Source organism: Mobula birostris, chromosome 26 (assembly GCF_030028105.1).
Source record: "Mobula birostris isolate sMobBir1 chromosome 26, sMobBir1.hap1, whole genome shotgun sequence".
In the NCBI taxonomy this organism is placed as follows: Eukaryota; Metazoa; Chordata; class Chondrichthyes; order Myliobatiformes; family Myliobatidae; genus Mobula; species Mobula birostris.
In genome coordinates this window covers 278,919-303,776 of record NC_092395.1, presented here as the reverse complement: position 1 = coordinate 303,776, position 24,858 = coordinate 278,919, and the positions used below count along the sequence as shown (strand labels likewise).

The following is a 24,858-nucleotide window of genomic DNA, read 5'->3' as shown; positions in this document are numbered from 1 at the left end:
TGCCAGAATGCTATCTGGAATGGGATTCCTCTAAATTTGGTGTGTGTGAGTTCTCTGTCAGCAACACTTGTACGACCGGGACGTCCTTCTTTCACAAGTGGATTTGTGATTTCACTCTGTGAAGAACTCCTCTGTACAGAGACGTGCTGGCTGTGAGTTGGGGGAGCAGATCGGTGAGGGTGGGGGTGAGTGAGGATAGGGTTCAGTTAGATGCCAGGGTGAGGCTGGGGGGGGGTAAGGGGTAAAATGATAGGTTGATAATGAACCCAAAATGTATGTCTTGGGTAGGGAAGTGGTGGCCCTTTGATCCACCCCATCTCCGAATCTCACTACATCCCCCACAGATTTCGCTACTTCCCCTCCCTCTGGATCTGACCAGTTCCTCTCCCCCAGATCTCACTATTTCCCCTTTGATCTCACTACTTTCCCCCGGATCCCATTACCTCCCCTCCTCCCCACAGATCTCACTACCTCGACTATATGATGTTCTCGTGAACCTGTGGAATTTGGAGCTGCCTCCTGCCTCCTGCCTCCTGCCTCCTGATGGGGTGTGGAGGGGATGCTATGCTGTCATTGCGTTGGGGAGTGACAGTGGTGCAGTTCCTGGTGAGGAGGTGCTTCGAAGTTCAAAGTACGTACATATCACTACATACAGTCATGACATTCAATCTCTTGTGGGCATTCACAGTAAATCCAAGGAACGCAGTGGAATGAATGAAAGACCACATCCAACAGAATGGACAAACAGCCAATGTGCCAAAGATAACAAAATGTGCAAATACAAAAGAAACCAAAAAGAAATAATCATAATAGATAAAAATCAAGAACATGAGATGGAGAGTCCTTTGAAAGTGAGTTGATAGTTTACATGAACAGTTCAATGATGGGGTGGGAGGTGTTGTTGTCTGGCTCTCTGTGAGTGTATTAGCTTTCTGACTATTCCTGCGGTGTTTCTGGCTGCGTTATGAAGTTGGCAGTGCTGCGGTCTCAGACACCGAGCTAATGCAGTCAGACATGTGTCTGTCTCTCCCTGAAATTCTAATGTTCCGGTCTGTGTCTCTCCCACCACCCGCCCCCCAGCAAGGAGAACAGAGAACATGTCCGCAGAGGGTGATGAGGAAACCAGTGCATCGGTCGGCGATGAGAAAATGGACACGGCAAAAATTAAACGGGCCGGTGAGGAGGACTGGAGGGGTGGAAGCGTAAAGCCACTGCAGCCACTGGCGACGGTGGGAACCGTCACAGGGAGTGAGGTCTCACTGACTGGTGCCAATGTCACTCCCCAAAACCGTGGCCCTGTGCTCACATCCAGTACACCCATGGAGGTTGGCATGGAAGCTTCCGGAGACACAGCTTTCAGAGAGGATCTAGAATATCTTTCAGCACTAAACCAGGAAGCCGAGACTGGCAGGAAGAAAGGAAGAGGAGGTTCTCATCAGTCAATCAGCCTTGGTGTAGGGGCAGTGGAGAGGCAGAGCACCAGCCTGTTCCCATTTCCAAACCCCAGTGATGGGAGCCACAGCTCGGCCGATGATGGGAGGAAGATCTTACCTCTGTCTTACCCTCCGTCTCCCCCTCCGTCTCCAGACAGTGACAGCAATACCAGTGGGGAGCTCACCCACATCTTGTTCTCTCCGACTGGGCAGTCTGCACCGGCACATCACTCTCCAGAGGCAGTTAGTGTGTCGACAGTAACTCTGGATCTGGGTGGAAGTGATGAGGAAGGAAGCAGTGTACAGGGGGAGCATAGCCAGGCTTTGTCCATCCAGGAGGGAAGCCAATCACAAGCTGAGGAAGTGCCTACCTTCACAAGGACCCTGGCACCACTCCCAGCTTCCGAGGAGGGACTTCATGCCAGCACACTGGCAGTGGAGGAGAAGGCTGAGAGTTCGATACGGCGTCCTCTGTTCTCGGGGGCAGGTGTTACCCCAGCACCAGGTGAGAGGCAGCAAAGGGTGAGAGTGAAACTGGAGCAGACGTACTTGATGCAGTTCGAGCAGGAGTCGGAGACCCTGGAGGAGCTGGCTGGAAGCCAGCCTGATATGAAGGATATTCCACATGTGAAGACTGTCAGCCCTCAGTCCCTGATTGCGATGCAGCATGAAGCAGGTTATTTGGCCCACACGGGCTCACCGCAGGCTTCAGTTGGAAGCAGGCAGGTAATGACTGAAGCCTCTAGCAGAGGTAGGAGCAATCACGCATCTACCACGGGCAGCTCAGACGCGGGATTATTGCCACACACTGAGCAACTTGTCAAGGACCTTCTCACAGCCCCTGGTGGACCCACAGACCCCTCAGAGCTGCTAACTTTGTCTTCAGGTAATGGGTCCATGTTGTTAGTCCCAGGATCAACCCTGGCCATGATGAGAAACATTTGGCCAACCCTTACAAATGCAGAAGGAGCAAAGGAGCAAATGGACACTGGGGAAACCTCTGGTGTGAATCCAGCAGCCAGGTTGGAAGCTCACATTGTCAAAGGAGCAAAGGGAATAATTCAACCGATCACAACAGAGCCCATTACTGCACAGTCGCAATCCCCATCTACGCTGGCCAGTCCACCAGAACTATTACCTGCAGCAACAAGGTTGGGCACAGTGGAAGAGGAGGGTGGGTTAATAAGTGTGGGGAGGCTGAATGCTGCCGATGAGGGCTCTGCTTTCCAGGAAGGCCCTGAGACCTTCACCTCTATTCCATTTCCCATCTCATCCTATCAGCAAGAGTCCGCTCGACATGAAACCAGAGAGCCCGTGGTGGGATTGGCCCCGCACCAGATCCAGGCGCAGTCCTCTGAATCCAGACTGGCATCAGCAGATGACACAGGTGAGGGCTCTACCATGCTGGAACAGACACTGACCATCAAGGATCTTCTCAACTCTGCTTCGGGGCAAGTTGCAGAGGGCTGGACAGTCGCACCTGGAAACGCAAGTGCCAGCGGTTCCGATGAGGATTCATTCTATCTTGGACCAGGTGAGTGGCCACCATGAGATCATCTAATGGTTGGGCACGTTAGCCCCTGGCTGGAAGTTTAGGCATGGGTGTGGGCATCACACTGTGTGAAGTGTGTCCGGGCCTTGGGAGTTCAGTGTGTGCAGATTCTATACAATGGACAGGGCTTCCCATATGGGGATCCTTGCTGAGAGAAAGGGATCAATCCATGGGGATTTACTACACAGATGGGCTCACTGGTGAATGACTGGCAATTGTACGTGAGTTTTGTACAGTAGCTGAAATGTGCCATATTGAAGAGGTCATTCAGCACATTGTATCTGTGCCAGGACAGCCCCTCATTAAGCAAAGCAAATTTACCATCAAAGTGAGTATATGTCACCGTGTTCTACCCTGAGATTCATTTGCATGCAGGCATTCACAGTAAATGCAAAGATATGCAATAGAGTCAATGAAAACAAAGACTGACAAATTGCAAAAGACAAACTGCAAATACAAACCCCACCCCCAACAATTAATTAATTAATACTGAGAACATGAGTTGTAGAGTCCTTGAAAGTGAGTCCGTAGTTTGTGGAATCAGTTCAGTGTTGAGGTGGGTGAATAGGCCATTCAGTCCATTGATTCTATGGCAGGATGACTCCACATTAAACCTTTCCTATCCCCATTTACTTCAGATATGGGCCTCTTATCTATAAAAAGATGTGCTGGCATTAGAGAGGGTCCAGAGATGGTTTGTGAGAATGATTCTTGAGATGAGGAGTGTTTGATGGCTCTGTGCCTGTATTCACTGGAGTTTAGAAGAATAAGGTGGTGGTGTTGGGGGGGGGGGGGTGGAATCTTATTGAAAGGCCTAGACAGAATGTATGTAGAGAGTATGTTTCCTATAGTGTGGGAGGTCCAAGACCAGAGGGCACAGCCTCAGAACAGAGGGGCGTCCATTTAGAACGGAGATGAGGAGGAATCCTCATGAAGAGGGCAGAGAATCTCTGGAATTCATTGGCAGAGACAGCTGTGGAGGCCAAGTCATTTGAGTATACAGTGGATTCCAGTTAATTGAGCCATTGATTAATTGAGGCAGCCACTTATTTGGGACAACTGTGAAAGAACCAAACCAAGTCGAGAAAATAGCCGGGATTAACTTTCTTTATTTGGAACAATATGTCACTCAATTTGGACCGGAGACGGTTGCTGAACAGGTTCTAAATAGCATCAGTCACATGCATTTGTGTGACCATTAGGTACAAGACTGTGCTTCGAGCAAACAGTTTTTAAACAGTGTCAGTTGCTTGTATTTGTGTCCGAAAACCAGTGATGTTTGTTATTGATAGTTGGTGAGAAGTAAGTAAAAGACAATTCAGAACTATGTTGGTCTCTGTGGTTTCAAGCATTCAGACTTGGAGAGGCAGTGAAACAACAAGACAGGGACAAGATCCAGACACAACTCTCCACCAATAACACACGCAGTTTATGGCACGGTCTGCACACCATCACATCGTTCAAAGCTAAACGCAGTGCTGCTTCCTCTCTCTCAGATGGCCTAAAATTTTTTATGCTCAGTTTGATGTCATCAACACTGAGCAGCCCCTGAGGAGAGGCATCAAAGCACCCTGCACCCTGGTCATCTCTGAGGCTGAAGTACGCTGGTGTTTCCAATGGGTGGGCAGTCGCACAGCTGCGGGACTGGACGGCATCCCAGGGCGGGTACTCAGAGTGTGTGCAGCACAACTGGCTGGTGTGTTTGCAGACATTTTTAATCTCTCTCTCTCCCAATGTAGAATGCCCTCCTGTTTCAAAACATCCACGTTTGTCTCTGTATCTAAAAAGACCAATGTACCATGCCTGAACGACTGGTGTCCTGTTCCTCTCACCTCAATAATAACCAAATGCTTTGAGAGGGTGGTCAAGGATTACATCTGTAGCTTGCTACCACCCACACTGGACCCCCTACAATTGGCCTACGGACACAACTGATCGACAGATGATGCAATAGCCACAGCTCTACACACCACCCTTACACATCTGGAGAAGAGGGATGATTATGTGAGAATGCTGTCCTTGGACTACAGTTCAGCATTCAACACCATAGTTCCCATCAAGCTTGACAAGAAGCTCAGGGACCTCGGCCTTCACCCTGCCTTGTGTAGCTGGATCCTGGACTTCCTGTCAGATCGCCATCAGGTGGTAAGAGTGGGCTCCATCATCCCTGCCCCTCTGACCCTCAACACAGGAGCCCCTCAGGTCTGTATCCAAAACCCTCCCTTTACTGTCTGTATGCCCATGACTGTGTCACCACCCACAGTTCTAATCTCCTAATTAGATTTGCTGATGATACTACATTGATTGGCCTTATCTCAAATAATAATGAGGCAGCCTACAAAGAAGAAGTCATCACCCTGACACAGTGGTGCCAAGAAAATAACCTCTCCCTCAATGTTGCAAAACAAAGGAGCTGCTTGTGGACTACAGGAGGAATGGAGACAGGCCCACCCCTATAAACATCAATGGATTTGGGGTTGAGAGTGTGAACATCTTCAAGTTCCTTGTTATACACATCACCGAGAACTTCATTTGGTCTGTACATATCGGCTGTGTGGTGAAAAAAGCACAACAGCGCCTCTTTCACCTCAGACGGTTGAAGAAGTTCGGCATGAGTCCCCAAACCCTAAGGACTTTCTACAGGGGCACAATTGAGAGCATCCAGACTGGCTGTATCACTGCCTGGTATGGGAACTGTACTTCCCTCAATCACGGGACTCTGCAGAGAGTGGTGTGGACAGCCCAGCACAATCTGCGGATGTGAACTTCCCACAATTCAGGATATTTACAGCAACAGGTGTGTAAAAAGGACCCGGAGGATCACTGGGGACCCGAGTCACTCCAACCACAAACTGTTCCAGCCGCTACCATCTGGGAAATGGTACCGCAGCATAAAAGCCAGGATCAGCAGGCTCTGGGACAGCTTCTTCCACTAAGCCATCAGCCTGATTAACTCACGCTGACGCAATTGTATTTTCTAAGGTACATTGACTATTCTGTTGTACATACTATCTATTACAAATTATTTCACATTGCACATTCAGACAGAGATGTAATGTAAAGATTTTTACTCCTCATGTATGTGAAGGATATAAGAAATAAAGTCAATTCAATTCAATTTCTGCTAGAAATGGCCAAGAGTGAAAAGAGACAATTTCACTACCTGAAGAAGTTAGAAACTGCAAATAATTTGAAGATGTCAACAATCATCTTGAATGTTACATTAAAAATGAAGATTTGGGGGATGCAGATGTGAACAGCATTGTATGAATTTCTCCGTACGAAGTATGAGGAACTAATACAAAGTCTAAAGTACTGCAGTAGTATTGGCAGTGCTCTAATTTGTTCAGCATTTCATTTAAATTCATAATTTGTTGCTCAATTTGCCTTATTATACCTTTTTAACTATTTCCATGAAATTTTGGTATATTGGGAAGCTGCTTAGTTGGGACAAGATGTGCGAATTAACTGGTATCCACTCTTTTTAAAGTGGAGGTTGATAGGTTATGGGGAGAATATTGAAGAATGAGGTCAACAGGAATAATAAAATGGGCTGAAAGGCCTAATTCTACTCCGATGTCATATAGTCCAATGGTCAAATATCCGTCTCACATTGCAATCGCACCCACATCTACCACTTCCTGGGATATGTGACAACTGGACTGGGAAATGTTGAACATGGTGTAGTTCCTTTTTCATCAGGGTTCTGCCATTGATATTCCATACAAATCCTACCCCCTGACACTGATATTACACACCCACTCTCCTCTCCGACACTGATATTACACACCCACTCTCCTCTCCGACACTGATATAACACACCCACTCTCCTCTCCGACACTGATATACCACACCCACTCTCCTCTCCGACACTGATATACCACACCCACCCTCCTCTCCGACACTGATATACCACACCCACCCTCCTCTCTGACACTGATATACCACACCCACTCTCCTGTCCGACACTGATATACCACACCCACTCTCCTCTCCGACTCTGATATACCACACCCACTCTCCTCTCCGACACTGATATTACACACCCACTCTCCTCTCCGAAACTGATATACCACACCCACTCTCCTCTCCGACACTGATATACCACACCCACTCTCCTCTCCGACACTGATATACCACACCCACTCTCCTCTCCGACACTGATATACCACACCCACCCTCCTCTCCGACACTGATATTACACACCCACCCTCCTCTCCGACACTGATATACCACACCCACCCTCCTCTCCGACACTGATATACCACACCCACTCCCCTCTCCGACACTGATATACCACACCCACTCTGCTCTCCGACACTGATATACCACACCCACCCTCCTCTCCGACACTGATATTACACACCCACCCTCCTCTCCGACACTGATATACCACACCCACCCTCCTCTCCGACACTGATATACCACACCCACCCTCCTCTCCGACACTGATATACCACACCCACTCTCCTCTCCGACACTGATATACCACACCCACCCTCCTCTCCGACACTGATATTACACACCCACCCTCCTCTCCGACACTGATATACCACACCCACTCTCCTCTCCGACACTGATATACCACACCTACCCTCCTCTACGACACTGATATACCACACCCACTCTCCTCTCCGATTCTGATATACCACACCCACTCTCCTCTCCGACACTGATATTACACACCCACTCTCCTCTCCGAAACTGATATACCACACCCACTCTCCTCTCCGACACTGATATACCACACCCACTCTCCTCTCCGACACTGATATACCACACCCACTCTCCTCTCCGACACTGATATACCACACCCACCCTCCTCTCCGACACTGATATTACACACCCACCCTCCTCTCCGACACTGATATACCACACCCACCCTCCTCTCCGACACTGATTTTCCACACCTACTCTCCTCTCCGACACTGATATGCACACCCACTCTCCTCTCTGACACTGATATTACGCACTCACTCTCCTATCTGACCCTGATATTGCATACTCACTCTCTTCTCTGACACGGTTATTGCACACTTAACCTCTTCTCTGACACGGACATTGCACACTCACTCTCCTATCCGATACTGATATTACACACTCACTCTCCTCCCTGACACTGATATTACATACTCTCTCCCCTCTCCGACACTGATATTGCACACTCACTGTCCTCTGTGACACTGATATCGCACACTCATTCTCATCTCTGTCACTGATATTGCACACTCACTCTCCTCTCTTACACTGATATTGCACACTCACTCTCCTCTTTGATACTGATATAGCACACTAACTCTCCTCTCTTACACTGATATTACACACTCACTCTCCTCCCTGACACTGATATCACACACTCACTCTCCTCTCCGGCACTGATATTACACACCCACCCTCCTCTCCGACACTGATATACCACACCCACCCTCCTCACTGATACTGACATTACACACACTCTCTCCTCTCTGACACTGATATTACACACTCACCTTCCTCTCCGACACTGATATACCAGACCCATTCTCCTCTCCAACACTGATATACCACACCCACCCTCCTCTCCGATACTGATATATTGCACACTCACTCTCCTCTCTGACACTGATATCACACACTCATTTTCCTCTCTGACACTGATATTACACACTCACTCACCTCCCTGACACTGACATTACACACTCACTCACCTCTCAGACACTGATATTACACACTCACTCCCTTCTCCGACACTGATATCACACACTCACTCTCCTCTCTGACACTGATATTACACACTCACTCCCCTCTCTGCCACTGATATCACACACTCACTCTCCTCTCTGGCACTGATATTAAGCACAGTCCCTCCTTGACACTGATATTACACACACACTCTCCTCTCTGACACTGATATTACACACTCACTTTCCTCTCCGACACTGATATACCAGACCCACCCTCCTCTCCGACACTGATATTACACCCTCACTTTCCTCTCCGACACTGATATACCAGACCCACTCTCCTCTCCGACACCGATATACCACACGCACTCTCCTCTCCAACAGTGTTACTGCACACCCACTCTCCTCTCCGACTCTGATATTGCACACTCACTCCCCTCTCCGACACTGATATACCACAAGCACTCTCCTCTCCAACAGTGTTACTGCACACCCACTCTCCTCTCCGACACTGATATACCACACCCACCCTCCTCTCCGACACTGATATACCACACCCACCCTCCTCTCCAACACTGATATACCACACCCACTCTCCTCTCCGACACTGATATACCACACCCACCCTCCTCTCCAACACTGATATACCACACCCACTCTCCTCTCCGACACTGATATACCACACCCACTCTCCTGTCCGACACTGATATACCACACCCACTCTCCTCTCCAACACTGATATACACACCCACTCTCCTCTCCGACACTGATATACCACACCCACTCTCCTCTCCGACACTGATATACCAGACCCACTCTCCTCTCTGACACTGTTATTGCACACATACCCACTTCTCTGACACTGATATTACACACTCATTCCCCTTTCTGACACTGATATTGCATACTCAATTGTCCTTTCTGACACTGATATTACACACTCACTCCCCTATCTGACCCTGATATTGCATACTCACTCTCCTCCCTGACACTGATATTACATACTCACTCCCCTCTCCAACACTGATATTGCACACTCACTCTCCTCTGTGACAGTGATATCGCACACTCATTCTCCTCTCTGACACTGATTTTACACACTCACTCTCCTCTTTGATACTGATATTACACACTAACTCTCCTCTCTGACACTGATATCACGCACTCACTCTCCTCCCTGACACTGATATTACACACTCACTCACCTCCCTGACACTGACATTACACATTCACTCCCCTCTCCGACACTGATATTGCACAATCACTCTGCTCTTTGACACTGATATCACACACTCATTCTCCTCTCTGACACTGATAATGCACACTCACTCTCCTCTACGACACTGATTTTACACACTCACTCTCCTCTTTGATACTGATATAGCACACTAACTCTCCTCTCTGACACTGATATTACACACTCACTCTCCTCCCTGACACTGATATCACACACTCACTCTCCTCTCTGGCACTGATATTACACACTCACTCCCCTCTTTGAACTCTCCTCTCTGGCACTGATATTAAACACTGTTCCTCCTTGACACTGATATTAAACACTAAGTCCCCTCTCTGCCACTGATATCACACACTCACTCTCCTCTCTGGCACTGATATTAAACACAGTCCCTCCTTGACACTGATATTAAACACTAACTCCCCTCCCTGACACTGATATTACACACTCACTCTCCTCGCTGATACTGATATACCACACCCACCCTCCTCTCCGACACTGATATAGCACACCCACCCTCCTCTCCGACACTGATATTACACACCCACCCTCCTCACCGACTGTGATATACCACACCCACTCTCCTCTCCGACACTGATATACCACACCCACTCTCCTCTCCGACACTGATATACCACACCCACCCTCCTCACCGACTGTGATATACCACACCCACTCTCCTCTCCGACAATGATATACCACACCCACTCCCCTCTCCGACACTGATATACCACACCCACTCTCCTCTCCGACACTGATATACACACCCACTCCCCTCTCCAACACTGATATGGCACACACACCCTCCTCTCCGACTCTGATATACCACACCCACTCTCCTCCCTGACACTGATATTACATACTCTCTCCCCTCTCCGACACTGATATTGCACACTCACTGTCCTCTGTGACACTGATATCGCACACTCATTCTCGTCTCTGTCACTGATATTGCACACTCACTCTCCTCTCTTACACTGATATTACACACTCACTCTCCTCCCTGACACTGATATCACACACTCACTCTCCTCTCCGGCACTGATATTACACACCCACCCTCCTCTCCGACACTGATATACCACACCCACCCTCCTCACTGATACTGACATTACACACACTCTCTCCTCTCCGACACTGATATACCAGACCCATTCTCCTCTCCAACACTGATATACCACACCCACCCTCCTCTCCGATACTGATATATTGCACACTCACTCTCCTCTCTGACACTGATATTACACACTCATTTTCCTCTCTGACACTGATATTACACACTCACTCACCTCCCTGACACTGACATTACACACTCACTCACCTCTCAGACACTGATATTACACACTCACTCCCTTCTCCGACACTGATATGACACACTCACTCTCCTCTCTGACACTGATATTACACACTCACTCCCCTCTCTGCCACTGATATCACACACTCACTCTCCTCTCTGGCACTGATATTAAGCACAGTCCCTCCTTGACACTGATATTACACACTCACTCTCCTCGCTGATACTGATATTACACACACACTCTCCTCTCTGACACTGATATTACACACTCACTTTCCTCTCCGACACTGATATACCACACCCACCCTCCTCTCCGACACTGATATTACACCCTCACTTTCCTCTCCGACACTGATATACCAGACCCACTCTCCTCTCCGACACTGATATACCACACGCACTCTCCTCTCCGACACTGATATACCACACCCACTCTCCTCTCCGACACTGATATTACACACCCACTTACTTCTCCGACACTGATATGACACACCCACTCTCCTCTCCGACTCTGATATTGCACACTCACTCCCCTCTCCGACACTGATATACCACAAGCTCTCTCCTCTCCAACAGTGTTACTGCACACCCACTCTCCTCTCCGACACTGATATACCACACCCACCCTCCTCTCTGACACTGATATACCACACCCACCCTCCTCTCCAACACTGATATACCACACCCACTCTCCTCTCCGACACTGATATACCACACCCACCCTCCTCTCCAACACTGATATACCACACCCACTCTCCTCTCCGACACTGATATACCACACCCACTCTCCTGTCCGACACTGATATACCACACCCACTCTCCTCTCCAACACTGATATACATACCCACTCTCCTCTCCGACACTGATATACACACCCACTCTCCTCTCCAACACTGATATACACACCCACTCTCCTCTCCGACACTGATATATCACACCCACTCTCCTCTCCGACACTGATATACCAGACCCACTGTCCTCTCTGACACTGTTATTGCACACATACCCTCTTCTCTGACACTGATATTACACACTCATTCCCCTTTCTGACACTGATATTGCATACTCAATTGTCCTTTCTGACACTGATATTACACACTCACTCCCCTATCTGACCCTGATATTGCATACTCACTCTCCTCCCTGACACTGATGTTACATACTCACTCCCCTCTCCAACACTGATATTGCACACTCACTCTCCTCTGTGACACTGATATCGCACACTCATTCCTCTCTCTGACACTGATTTTACACACTCACTCTCCTCTTTGATACTGATATTACACACTAACTCTCCTCTCTGACACTGATATCACGCACTCACTCTCCTCCCTGACACTGATATTACACACTCACTCACCTCCCTGACACTGACATTACACACTCACTCCCCTCTCCGACACTGATATTGCACAATCACTCTGCTCTTTGACACTGATATCACACACTCATTCTCCTCTCTGACACTGATAATGCACACTCACTCTCCTCTACGACACTGATTTTACACACTCACTCTCCTCTTTGATACTGATATAGCACACTAACTCTCCTCTCTGACACTGATATTACACACTCACTCTCCTCCCTGACACTGATATCACACACTCACTCTCCTCTCTGGCACTGATATTACACACTCACTCCCCTCTTTGAACTCTCCTCTCTGGCACTGATATTAAACACTGTTCCTCCTTGACACTGATATTAAACACTAAGTCCCCTCTCTGCCACTGATATCACACACTCAGTCTCCTCTCTGGCACTGATATTAAACACAGTCCCTCCTTGACACTGATATTAAACACTAACTCCCCTCCTTGACACTGATATTACACACTCACTCTCCTCGCTGGTACTTGACATTACACACACTCTCTCCTCTCTGACACTGATATTACACACTCACTTTCCTCTCCGACACTGATATACCAGACCCACTCTCCTCTCCAACACTGATATACCACACCCACTCTCCTCTCCGACACTGTTATACCACTCCCCCACTCCTCTCCGACACTGATATACCACACCCACCCTCCTGTCCGACACTGATATTACACACCCACCCTCATCTCCGACACTGATATTACACACCCACTTTACTCTCCGACACTGATATGACACACCCTCTCTCCTCTCCGACTCTGATTTTGCACACTCACTCCCCTCTCCGACACTGATATACCACAACCACTCTCCTCTCCAACAGTGTTACTGCACACTCACTCTCCATTCCGACACTGATATACCACACGCTCTCTCCTCTCCGACACTGATATACCACACCCACTCTCCTCTCCGACACTGATATACCACACCCACTCTCCTCTCCGACACTGATATTACACCCACTCTCCTCTCCGACACTGATATACCACACCCACTCTCCTCTCCGACACTGATATACCACACCCACTCTCCTCTTCGACACTGTTATTGCACACTTACTCCCCTCCCTGACACTGATATTACACACTCACTCTCCTCGCTGATACTGATATTACACACTCACTCCCCTCTCGGACACTGATATCACACACACACACTCTCTTCTCTGACACTAATATTACACACTCACTTTCCTCTCCGACTCTGATATACCAGACCCACTCTCCTCTCCGACACTGATATACCACACCCACCCTCCTCTCCGACACTGATATAGCACACCCACCCTCCTCTCCGACACTGATATTACACACCCACCCTCCTCACCGACTGTGATATACCACACCCACTCTCCTCTCCGACACTGATATACCACACCCACTCTCCTCTCCGACACTGATATAGCACACCCACCCTCCTTTCCGACACTCATATACCACAGCCACTCTCCTCTCCGACACTGATTTTCCACACCTACTCTCCTCTCCGACACTGATATACACACCCACTCTCCTCTCTGACACTGATATTACGCACTCACTCTCCTATCTGACCCTGATATTGCATACTCACTCTCTTCTCTGACACGGTTATTGCACACTTAACCTCTTCTCTGACACGGACATTGCACACACACTCTCCTATCCGATACTGATATTACACACTCACTCTCCTCCCTGACACTGATATTACATACTCTCTCCCCTCTCCGACACTGATATTGCACACTCACTGTCCTCTGTGACACTGATATCGCACACTCATTCTCGTCTCTGTCACTGATATTGCACACTCACTCTCCTCTCTTACACTGATATTGCACACTCACTCTCCTCTCTGACACTGATATTACACACTCACTCTCCTCCCTGACACTGATATCACACACTCACTCTCCTCTCCGGCACTGATATTACACACCCACCCTCCTCTCCGACACTGATATACCACACCCACCCTCCTCACTGATACTGACATTACACACACTCTCTCCTCTCTGACACTGATATTACACACTCACCTTCCTCTCCGACACTGATATACCAGACCCATTCTCCTCTCCAACACTGATATACCACACCCACCCTCCTCTCCGATACTGATATCACACACTCACTCTCCTCTCTGACACTGATATTACACACTCACTCCCCTCTCTGCCACTGATATCACACACTCACTCTCCTCTCTGGCACTGATATTAAGCACAGTCCCTCCTGGACACTGATATTACACACTCACTCTCCTCGCTGATACTGATATTACACACACACTCTCCTCTCTGACACTGATATTACACACTCAGTTTCCTCTCCGACACTGATATACCACACCCACTCTCCTCTCCGACACTGATATACCACACCCACTCTCCTGTCCGACACTGATATACCACACCCACTCCCCTCTCCAACACTGATATACACACCCACTCTCCTCTCCGACACTGATATATCACGCCCACTCTCCTCTCCGACACTGATATACCAGACCCACTCTCCTCTCTGACACTGTTATTGCACACGCACTCTCCTCTTCGATTCTGATATTGAACACTCACTCCCCTCTCGGACACTGATATACCACACACACTCTCCTCTGTGACACTGTTATTGCACACATACCCTCTTCTCTGACACTGATATTACACACTCATTCCCCTTTCTGACACTGATATTGCATACTCAATTGTCCTCTCTGACACTGATATGACACACTCACTCCCCTATCTGACCCTGATATTGCATACTCACTCTCCTCTCCGACACTGATATTGCACACTCACTCTCCTCTGTGACACTGATATCGCACACTCACTCTCCTCTGTGACACTGATATCGCACACTCATTCTCCTCTCTGACACTGATTTTACACACTCACTCTCCTCTTTGATACTGATATTACACACTAACTCTCCTCTCGGACACTAATATTACACACTCACTCTCCTCCCTGACACTGATATTACACAGTCACTCACCTCCCTGACACTGATATTGCACACTCACTGTCCTCTGTGACACTGATATCGCACACTCATTCTCGTCTCTGTCACTGATATTGCACACTCACTCTCCTCTCTTACACTGATATTGCACACTCACTCTCCTCTCTGACACTGATATTACACACTCACTCTCCTCCCTGACACTGATATCACACACTCACTCTCCTCTCCGGCACTGATATTACACACCCACCCTCCTCTCCGACACTGATATACCACACCCACCCTCCTCACTGATACTGACATTACACACACTCTCTCCTCTCTGACACTGATATTACACACTCACCTTCCTCTCCGACACTGATATACCAGACCCATTCTCCTCTCCAACACTGATATACCACACCCACCCTCCTCTCCGATACTGATATATTGCACACTCACTCTCCTCTCTGACACTGATATCACACACTCATTTTCCTCTCTGACACTGATATTACACACTCACTCACCTCCCTGACACTGACATTACACACTCACTCACCTCTCAGACACTGGTATTACACACTCACTCCCTTCTCCGACACTGATATCACACACTCACTCTCCTCTCTGACACTGATATTACACACTCACTCCCCTCTCTGCCACTGATATCACACACTCACTCTCCTCTCTGGCACTGATATTAAGCACAGTCCCTCCTTGACACTGATATTACACACTCACTCTCCTCGCTGATACTGATATTACACACACACTCTCCTCTCTGACACTGATATTACACACTCAGTTTCCTCTCCGACACTGATATACCAGACCCACCCTCCTCTCCGACACTGATATTACACCCTCACTTTCCTCTCCGACACTGATATACCAGACCCACTCTCCTCTCCGACACTGATATACCACACGCACTCTCCTCTCCAACAGTGTTACTGCACACCCACTCTCCTCTCTGACACTGATATACCACACCCACCCTCCTCTCCGACACTGATATACCACACCCACCCTCCTCTCCAACACTGATATACCACACCCACTCTCCTCTCCGACACTGATATACCACACCCACTCTCCTGTCCGACACTGATATACCACACCCACTCCCCTCTCCAACACTGATATACACACCCACTCTCCTCTCCGACACTGATATATCACGCCCACTCTCCTCTCCGACACTGATATACCAGACCCACTCTCCTCTCTGACACTGTTATTGCACACATACCCTCTTCTCTGACACTGATATTACACACTCATTCCCCTTTCTGACACTGATATTGCATACTCAATTGTCCTTTCTGACACTGATATTACACACTCACTCCCCTATCTGACCCTGATATTGCATACTCACTCTCCTCCCTGACACTGATATTACATACTCACTCCCCTCTCCAACACTGATATTGCACACTCACTCTCCTCTGTGACACTGATATCGCACACTCATTCTCCTCTCTGACACTGATTTTACACACTCACTCTCCTCTTTGATACTGATATTACACACTAACTCTCCTCTCTGACACTGATATCACGCACTCACTCTCCTCCCTGACACTGATATTACACACTCACTCACCTCCCTGACACTGACATTACACACTCACTCCCCTCTCCGACACTGATATTGCACAATCACTCTGCTCTTTGACACTGATATCACACACTCATTCTCCTCTCTGACACTGATAATGCACACTCACTCTCCTCTACGACACTGATTTTACACACTCACTCTCCTCTTTGATACTGATATAGCACACTAACTCTCCTCTCTGACACTGATATTACACACTCACTCTCCTCCCTGACACTGATATCACACACTCACTCTCCTGTCTGGCACTGATATTACACACTCACTCCCCTCTTTGAACTCTCCTCTCTGGCACTGATATTAAACACTGTTCCTCCTTGACACTGATATTAAACACTAAGTCCCCTCTCTGCCACTGATATCACACACTCACTCTCCTCTCTGGCACTGATATTAAACACAGTCCCTCCTTGACACTGATATTAAACACTAACTCCCCTCCCTGACACTGATATTACACACTCACTCTCCTCGCTGATACTGATATACCACACCCACCCTCCTCTCTGACACTGATATACCACACCCACCCTCATCTCCGACACTGATATACCACACCCACCCTCATCTCCGACACTGATATTACACACCCACTTTACTCTCCGACACTGATATGACACACCCTCTCTCCTCTCCGACTCTGATTTTGCACACTCACTCCCCTCTCCGACACTGATATACCACAACCACTCTCCTCTCCAACAGTGTTACTGCACACTCACTCTCCATTCCGACACTGATATACCACACGCTCTCTCCTCTCCGACACTGATATACCACACCCACTCTCCTCTCTGACACTGATATACCACACCCACTCTCCTCTCCGACACTGATATTACACCCACTCTCCTCTCCGACACTGATATACCACACCCACCCTCCTCTCCGACACTGATATTACACACCCACCCTCCTCACCGACTGTGATATACCACACCCACTCTCCTCTCCGACACTGATATACCACACCCACTCTCCTCTCCGACACGGATATAGCACACCCACCCTCCTCTCCGACACTCATATACCACAGCCACTCTCCTCTCCGACACTAATATACCACACCCACTCTCCTCTCCGACAATGATATACCACACCCACTCTCCTCTCCAAAACTGATATACACACCCACTCTCCTCTCCGACACTGATATACACACCCACTCCCCTCTCCAACACTGATATGGCACACACACCCTCCTCTCCGACTCTGATATACCACACCCACTCTCCTCTCCGACACTGATTTTCCACACCTACTCTCCTCTCCGATACTGATATATACACCCACTCTCCTCTCTGACACTGATATTACGCACTCACTCTCCTATCTGACCCTGATATTGCATACTCACTCCCTTCTCTGACACGGTTATTGCACACTTAACCTCTTCTCTGACACGGACATTGCACACTCACTCTCCTATCCGATACTGATATTACACACTCACTCTCCTCCCTGACACTGATATTACATACTCTCTCCCCTCTCCGACACTGATATTGCACACTCACTGTCCTCTGTGACACTGATATCGCACACTCATTCTCGTCTCTGTCACTGATATTGCACACTCACTCTCCTCTCTTACACTGATATTACACACTCACTCTCCTCCCTGACACTGATATCACACACTCACTCTCCTCTCCGGCACTGATATTACACACCCACCCTCCTCTCCTACACTGATATACCACACCCACCCTCCTCACTGATACTGACATTACACACACTCTCTCCTCTCTGACACTGATATTACACACTCACCTTCCTCTCCGACACTGATATACCAGACCCATTCTCCTCTCCAACACTGATATACCACACCCACCCTCCTCTCCGATACTGATATATTGCACACTCACTCTCCTCTCTGACACTGATATTACACACTCATTTTCCTCTCTGACACTGATATTACACACTCACTCACCTCCCTGACACTGACATTACACACTCACTCACCTCTCAGACACTGATATTTCACACTCACTCCCTTCTCCGACACTGATATCACACACTCACTCTCCTCTCTGACACTGATATTACACACTCACTCCCCTCTCTGCCACTGATATCACACACTCACTCTCCTCTCTGGCACTGATATTAAGCACAGTCCCTCCTTGACACTGATATTACACACTCACTCTCCTTGCTGATACTGATATTACACACACACTCTCCTCTCTGACACTGATATTACACACTCACTTTCCTCTCCGACACTGATATACCACACCCACCCTCCTCTCCGACACTGATATTACACCCTCACTTTCCTCTCCGACACTGATATACCAGACCCACTCTCCTCTCCGACACTGATATACCACACGCACTCTCCTCTCCGACACTGATATACCACACCCACTCTCCTCTCCGACACTGATATTACACACCCACTTACTTCTCCGACACTGATATGACACACCCACTCTCCTCTCCGACTCTGATATTGCACACTCACTCCCCTCTCCGACACTGATATACCACAAGCACTCTCCTCTCCAACAGTGTTACTGCACACCCACTCTCCTCTCCGACACTGATATACCACACCCACCCTCCTCTCCGACACTGATATACCACACCCACCCTCCTCTCCAACACTGATATACCACACCCACTCTCCTCTCCGACACTGATATACACACCCACTCTCCTCTCCGACACTGATATACCACACCCACTCTCCTCTCCGACACTGATATACCAGACCCACTCTCCTCTCTGACACTGTTATTGCACACATACCCACTTCTCTGACACTGATATTACACACTCATTCCCCTTTCTGACACTGATATTGCATACTCAATTGTCCTTTCTGACACTGATATTACACACTCACTCCCCTATCTGACCCTGATATTGCATACTCACTCTCCTCCCTGACACTGATATTACATACTCACTCCCCTCTCCAACACTGATATTGCACACTCACTCTCCTCTGTGACACTGATATCGCACACTCATTCTCCTCTCTGACACTGATTTTACACACTCACTCTCCTCTTTGATACTGATATTACACACTAACTCTCCTCTCTGACACTGAATTCACGCACTCACTCTCCTCCCTGACACTGATATTACACACTCACTCACCTCCCTGACACTGACATTACACACTCACTCCCCTCTCCGACACTGATATTGCACAATCACTCTGCTCTTTGACACTGATATCACACACTCATTCTCCTCTCTGACACTGATAATGCACACTTACTCTCCTCTACGACACTGATTTTACACACTCACTCTCCTCTTTGATACTGATATAGCACACTAACTCTCCTCTCTGACACTGATATTACACACTCACTCTCGTCCCTGACACTGATATCACACACTCACTCTCCTCTCTGGCACTGATATTACACACTCACTCCCCTCTTTGAACTCTCCTCTCTGGCACTGATATTAAACACTGTTCCTCCTTGACACTGATATTAAACACTAAGTCCCCTCTCTGCCACTGATATCACACACTCACTCTCCTCTCTGGCACTGATATTAAACACAGTCCCTCCTTGACACTGATATTAAACACTAACTCCCCTCCCTGACACTGATATTACACACTCACTCTCCTCGCTGATACTGATATACCACACCCACCCTCCTCTCCCACACTGATATACCACACCCACCCTCCTCACTGATACTGACATTACACACACTCTCTCCTCTCTGACACTGATATTACACCCTCACTTTCCTCTCCGACACTGATATACCAGACCCATTCTCCTCTCCAACACTGATATACCACACCCACCCTCCTCTCCGACACTGATATACCCCACCCACTGTCCTCTCCGACACCGATATACCACACCCACTCTCCTCTCCGATACTGATATACCACACCTACTCTCCTGTCCGACACTGATATTATACACCCACTCTCCTCTCCGACACCGATATACCACACCCGCTCTCCTCTCAGATACTGATATACCACACCTACTCTCCTGTCCGACACTGATATGACACACGCACTCTCCTCTTCGATTCTGATATTGAACACTCACTCCCCTCTCCGACACTGATATACCACACACACTCTCCTCTGTGACACTGTTATTGCACACATACCCTCTTCTCTGACACTGATATTACACACTCATTCCCCTTTCTGACACTGATATTGCATACTCAATTGTCCTCTCTGACACTGATATGACACACTCACTCCCCTATCTGACCCTGATATTGCATACTCACTCTCCTCTCCGACACTGATATTGCACACTCACTCTCCTCTGTGACACTGATATCGCACACTCACTCTCCTCTGTGACACTGATATCGCACACTCATTCTCCTCTCTGACACTGATTTTACACACTCACTCTCCTCTTTGATACTGATATTACACACTAACTCTCCTCTCGGACACTAATATTACACACTCACTCTCCTCCCTGACACTGATATTACACAGTCACTCACCTCCCTGACACTGACATTACACACTCACTCCCCTCTCCGACACTGATATTGCACACTCACTCTCCTCTCTGACACTGATATCACACACTCATTCTCCTCTCTGACACTGATATTGCAAACTCACTCTCCTCTATGACACTGATTTTACACACTCACTCTCCTCTTTGATACTGATATAGCACACTAACTCTCTTCTCTGACACTGATATTACACACTCACTCTCCTCCCTGACACTGATATTACACACTCACTCTCCTCGCTGATACTGATATTACACACTCACACTCCTCTCTGACACTGATATTACACACTCACTTTCCTCTCCGACACTGATATACCACAAGCACTCTCCTCTCCAACACTGATATACCACACCCACCCCCTCTCCGACACTGATATTACACACCCACTCTCCTCTCCGACACTGATATACCACAAGCACTCTCCTCTCCAACAGTGTTATTGCACACTCACTCTCCTCTCTGACACTGATATTACACACTCACTCCCTCTCCGATACTGATATTGCACACTCACTCCCCTTCCTGAGACTGATATTACACACTCACTCCCCTCTCAGACACTATCAGACACACACTCTCCTCTCCGACACTGATATACCACACCCACCTTCCTCTCCGACACTGATAAACCACACCCACCCTCCTCCCAACACCAATATTGCACACTTACCATCTTCTCTGACACTGATATTACACATTAACGCTACTTCCTGACACTGATATTGCACACTCACTCTCCTTTCCGATACTGATATTACACACTCACTCACCTCCCAGACACTGATATTACACACTCACTCTCCTTTCCGATACTGATATTACACACTCACTCACCTCCCAGACACTGATATTACACACTCACTCCCTTCTCCGACACTGATATCACACACTCACTCTCCTCTCTGGCACTGATATTACACACTCACTCCCCTCTCTGCCACTGATATCACACACTCACTCTCCTCTCTGGCACTGATATTAAACACAGTCCCTCCTTGACACTGATATTAGACACTAACTCCCCTCCTTGACACTGATATTACACACTCACTCTCCTCGCTGGTACTTGACATTACACACACTCTCTCCTCTCTGACACTGATATTACACACTCACTTTCCTCTCCGACACTGATATACCAGACCCACTCTCCTCTCCAACACTGATATACCACACCCACTCTCCTCTCCGACACTGATATACCACTCCCCCACTCCTCTCCGACACTGATATACCACACCCACTCTCCTGTCCGACACTGATATACCACACCCACCCTCCTCTCCGACACTGATATTACACACCCACTTTACTCTCCGACACTGATATGACACACCCTCTCTCCTCTCCGACTCTGATTTTGCACACTCACTCCCCTCTCCGACACTGATATACCACAACCACTCTCCTCTCCAACAGTGTTACTGCACACTCACTCTCCATTCCGACACTGATATACCACACGCTCTCTCCTCTCCGACACTGATATACCACACCCACTCTCCTCTCCGACACTGATATACCACACCCACTCTCCTCTCCGACACTGATATTACACCCACTCTCCTCTCCGACACTGATATACCACACCCACTCTCCTCTCCGACACTGATATACCACACCCACTCTCCTCTTCGACACTGTTATTGCACACTTACTCCCCTCCCTGACACTGATATTACACACTCACTCTCCTCGCTGATACTGATATTACACACTCACTCCCCTCTCTGCCACTGATATCACACACTCACTCTCCTCTCTGGCACTGATATTAAGCACAGTCCCTCCTTGACACTGATATTACACACTCACTCTCCTCGCTGATACTGATATTACACACACACTCTCCTCTCTGACACTGATATTACACACTCACTTTCCTCTCCGACACTGATATACCACACCCACCCTCCTCTCCGACACTGATATTACACCCTCACTTTCCTCTCCGACACTGATATACCAGACCCACTCTCCTCTCCGACACTGATATACCACACGCACTCTCCTCTCCGACACTGATATACCACACCCACTCTCCTCTCCGACACTGATATTACACACCCACTTACTTCTCCGACACTGATATGACACACCCACTCTCCTCTCCGACTCTGATATTGCACACTCACTCCCCTCTCCGACACTGATATACCACAAGCACTCTCCTCTCCAACAGTGTTACTGCACACCCACTCTCCTCTCCGACACTGATATACCACACCCACTCTCCTGTCCGACACTGATATACCACACCCACCCTCCTCTCCGACACTGATATTACACACCCACTTTACTCTCCGACACTGATATGACACACCCTCTCTCCTCTCCGACTCTGATTTTGCACACTCACTCCCCTCTCCGACACTGATATACCACAACCACTCTCCTCTCCAACAGTGTTACTGCACACTCACTCTCCATTCCGACACTGATATACCACACGCTCTCTCCTCTCCGACACTGATATACCACACCCACTCTCCTCTCCGACACCGATATACCACACCCACTCTCCTCTCCGACACTGATATTACACCCACTCTCCTCTCCGACACTGATATACCACACCCACTCTCCTCTCCGACACTGATATACCACACCCACTCTCCTCTTCGACACTGTTATTGCACACTTACTCCCCTCCCTGACACTGATATTACACACTCACTCTCCTCGCTGATACTGATATTACACACTCACTCCCCTCTCTGCCACTGATATCACACACTCACTCTCCTCTCTGGCACTGATATTAAGCACAGTCCCTCCTTGACACTGATATTACACACTCACTCTCCTCGCTGATACTGATATTACACACACACTCTCCTCTCTGACACTGATATTACACACTCACTTTCCTCTCCGACACTGATATACCACACCCACCCTCCTCTCCGACACTGATATTACACCCTCACTTTCCTCTCCGACACTGATATACCAGACCCACTCTCCTCTCCGACACTGATATACCACACGCACTCTCCTCTCCGACACTGATATACCACACCCACTCTCCTCTCCGACACTGATATTACACACCCACTTACTTCTCCGACACTGATATGACACACCCACTCTCCTCTCCGACTCTGATATTGCACACTCACTCCCCTCTCCGACACTGATATACCACAAGCACTCTCCTCTCCAACAGTGTTACTGCACACCCACTCTCCTCTCCGACACTGATATACCACACCCAC

The 24,858-nt window shown here is 48.4% G+C and overlaps 1 protein-coding gene across 2 annotated transcripts in view; it reads left to right on the top strand.

Moving 5' to 3' along the window:
- Positions 1 to 24,858, top strand: part of ncanb (neurocan b) — a 345,873-nt gene that overhangs the window by 208,284 nt on the left and 112,731 nt on the right. The window contains exons 9-10 of one of the 2 annotated variants that reach the window (XM_072244300.1): positions 1,081 to 2,967; positions 4,725 to 5,518. In XM_072244300.1, the coding sequence (XP_072100401.1) occupies positions 1,081 to 2,967; positions 4,725 to 4,792 (1,955 nt within the window). In that variant the 3' untranslated portion in view covers positions 4,793 to 5,518. Of the gene's footprint in view, positions 1 to 1,080; positions 2,968 to 4,724; positions 5,519 to 24,858 lie in introns of those variants that run through there. The other variant, XM_072244299.1, reaches the window with a different exon arrangement.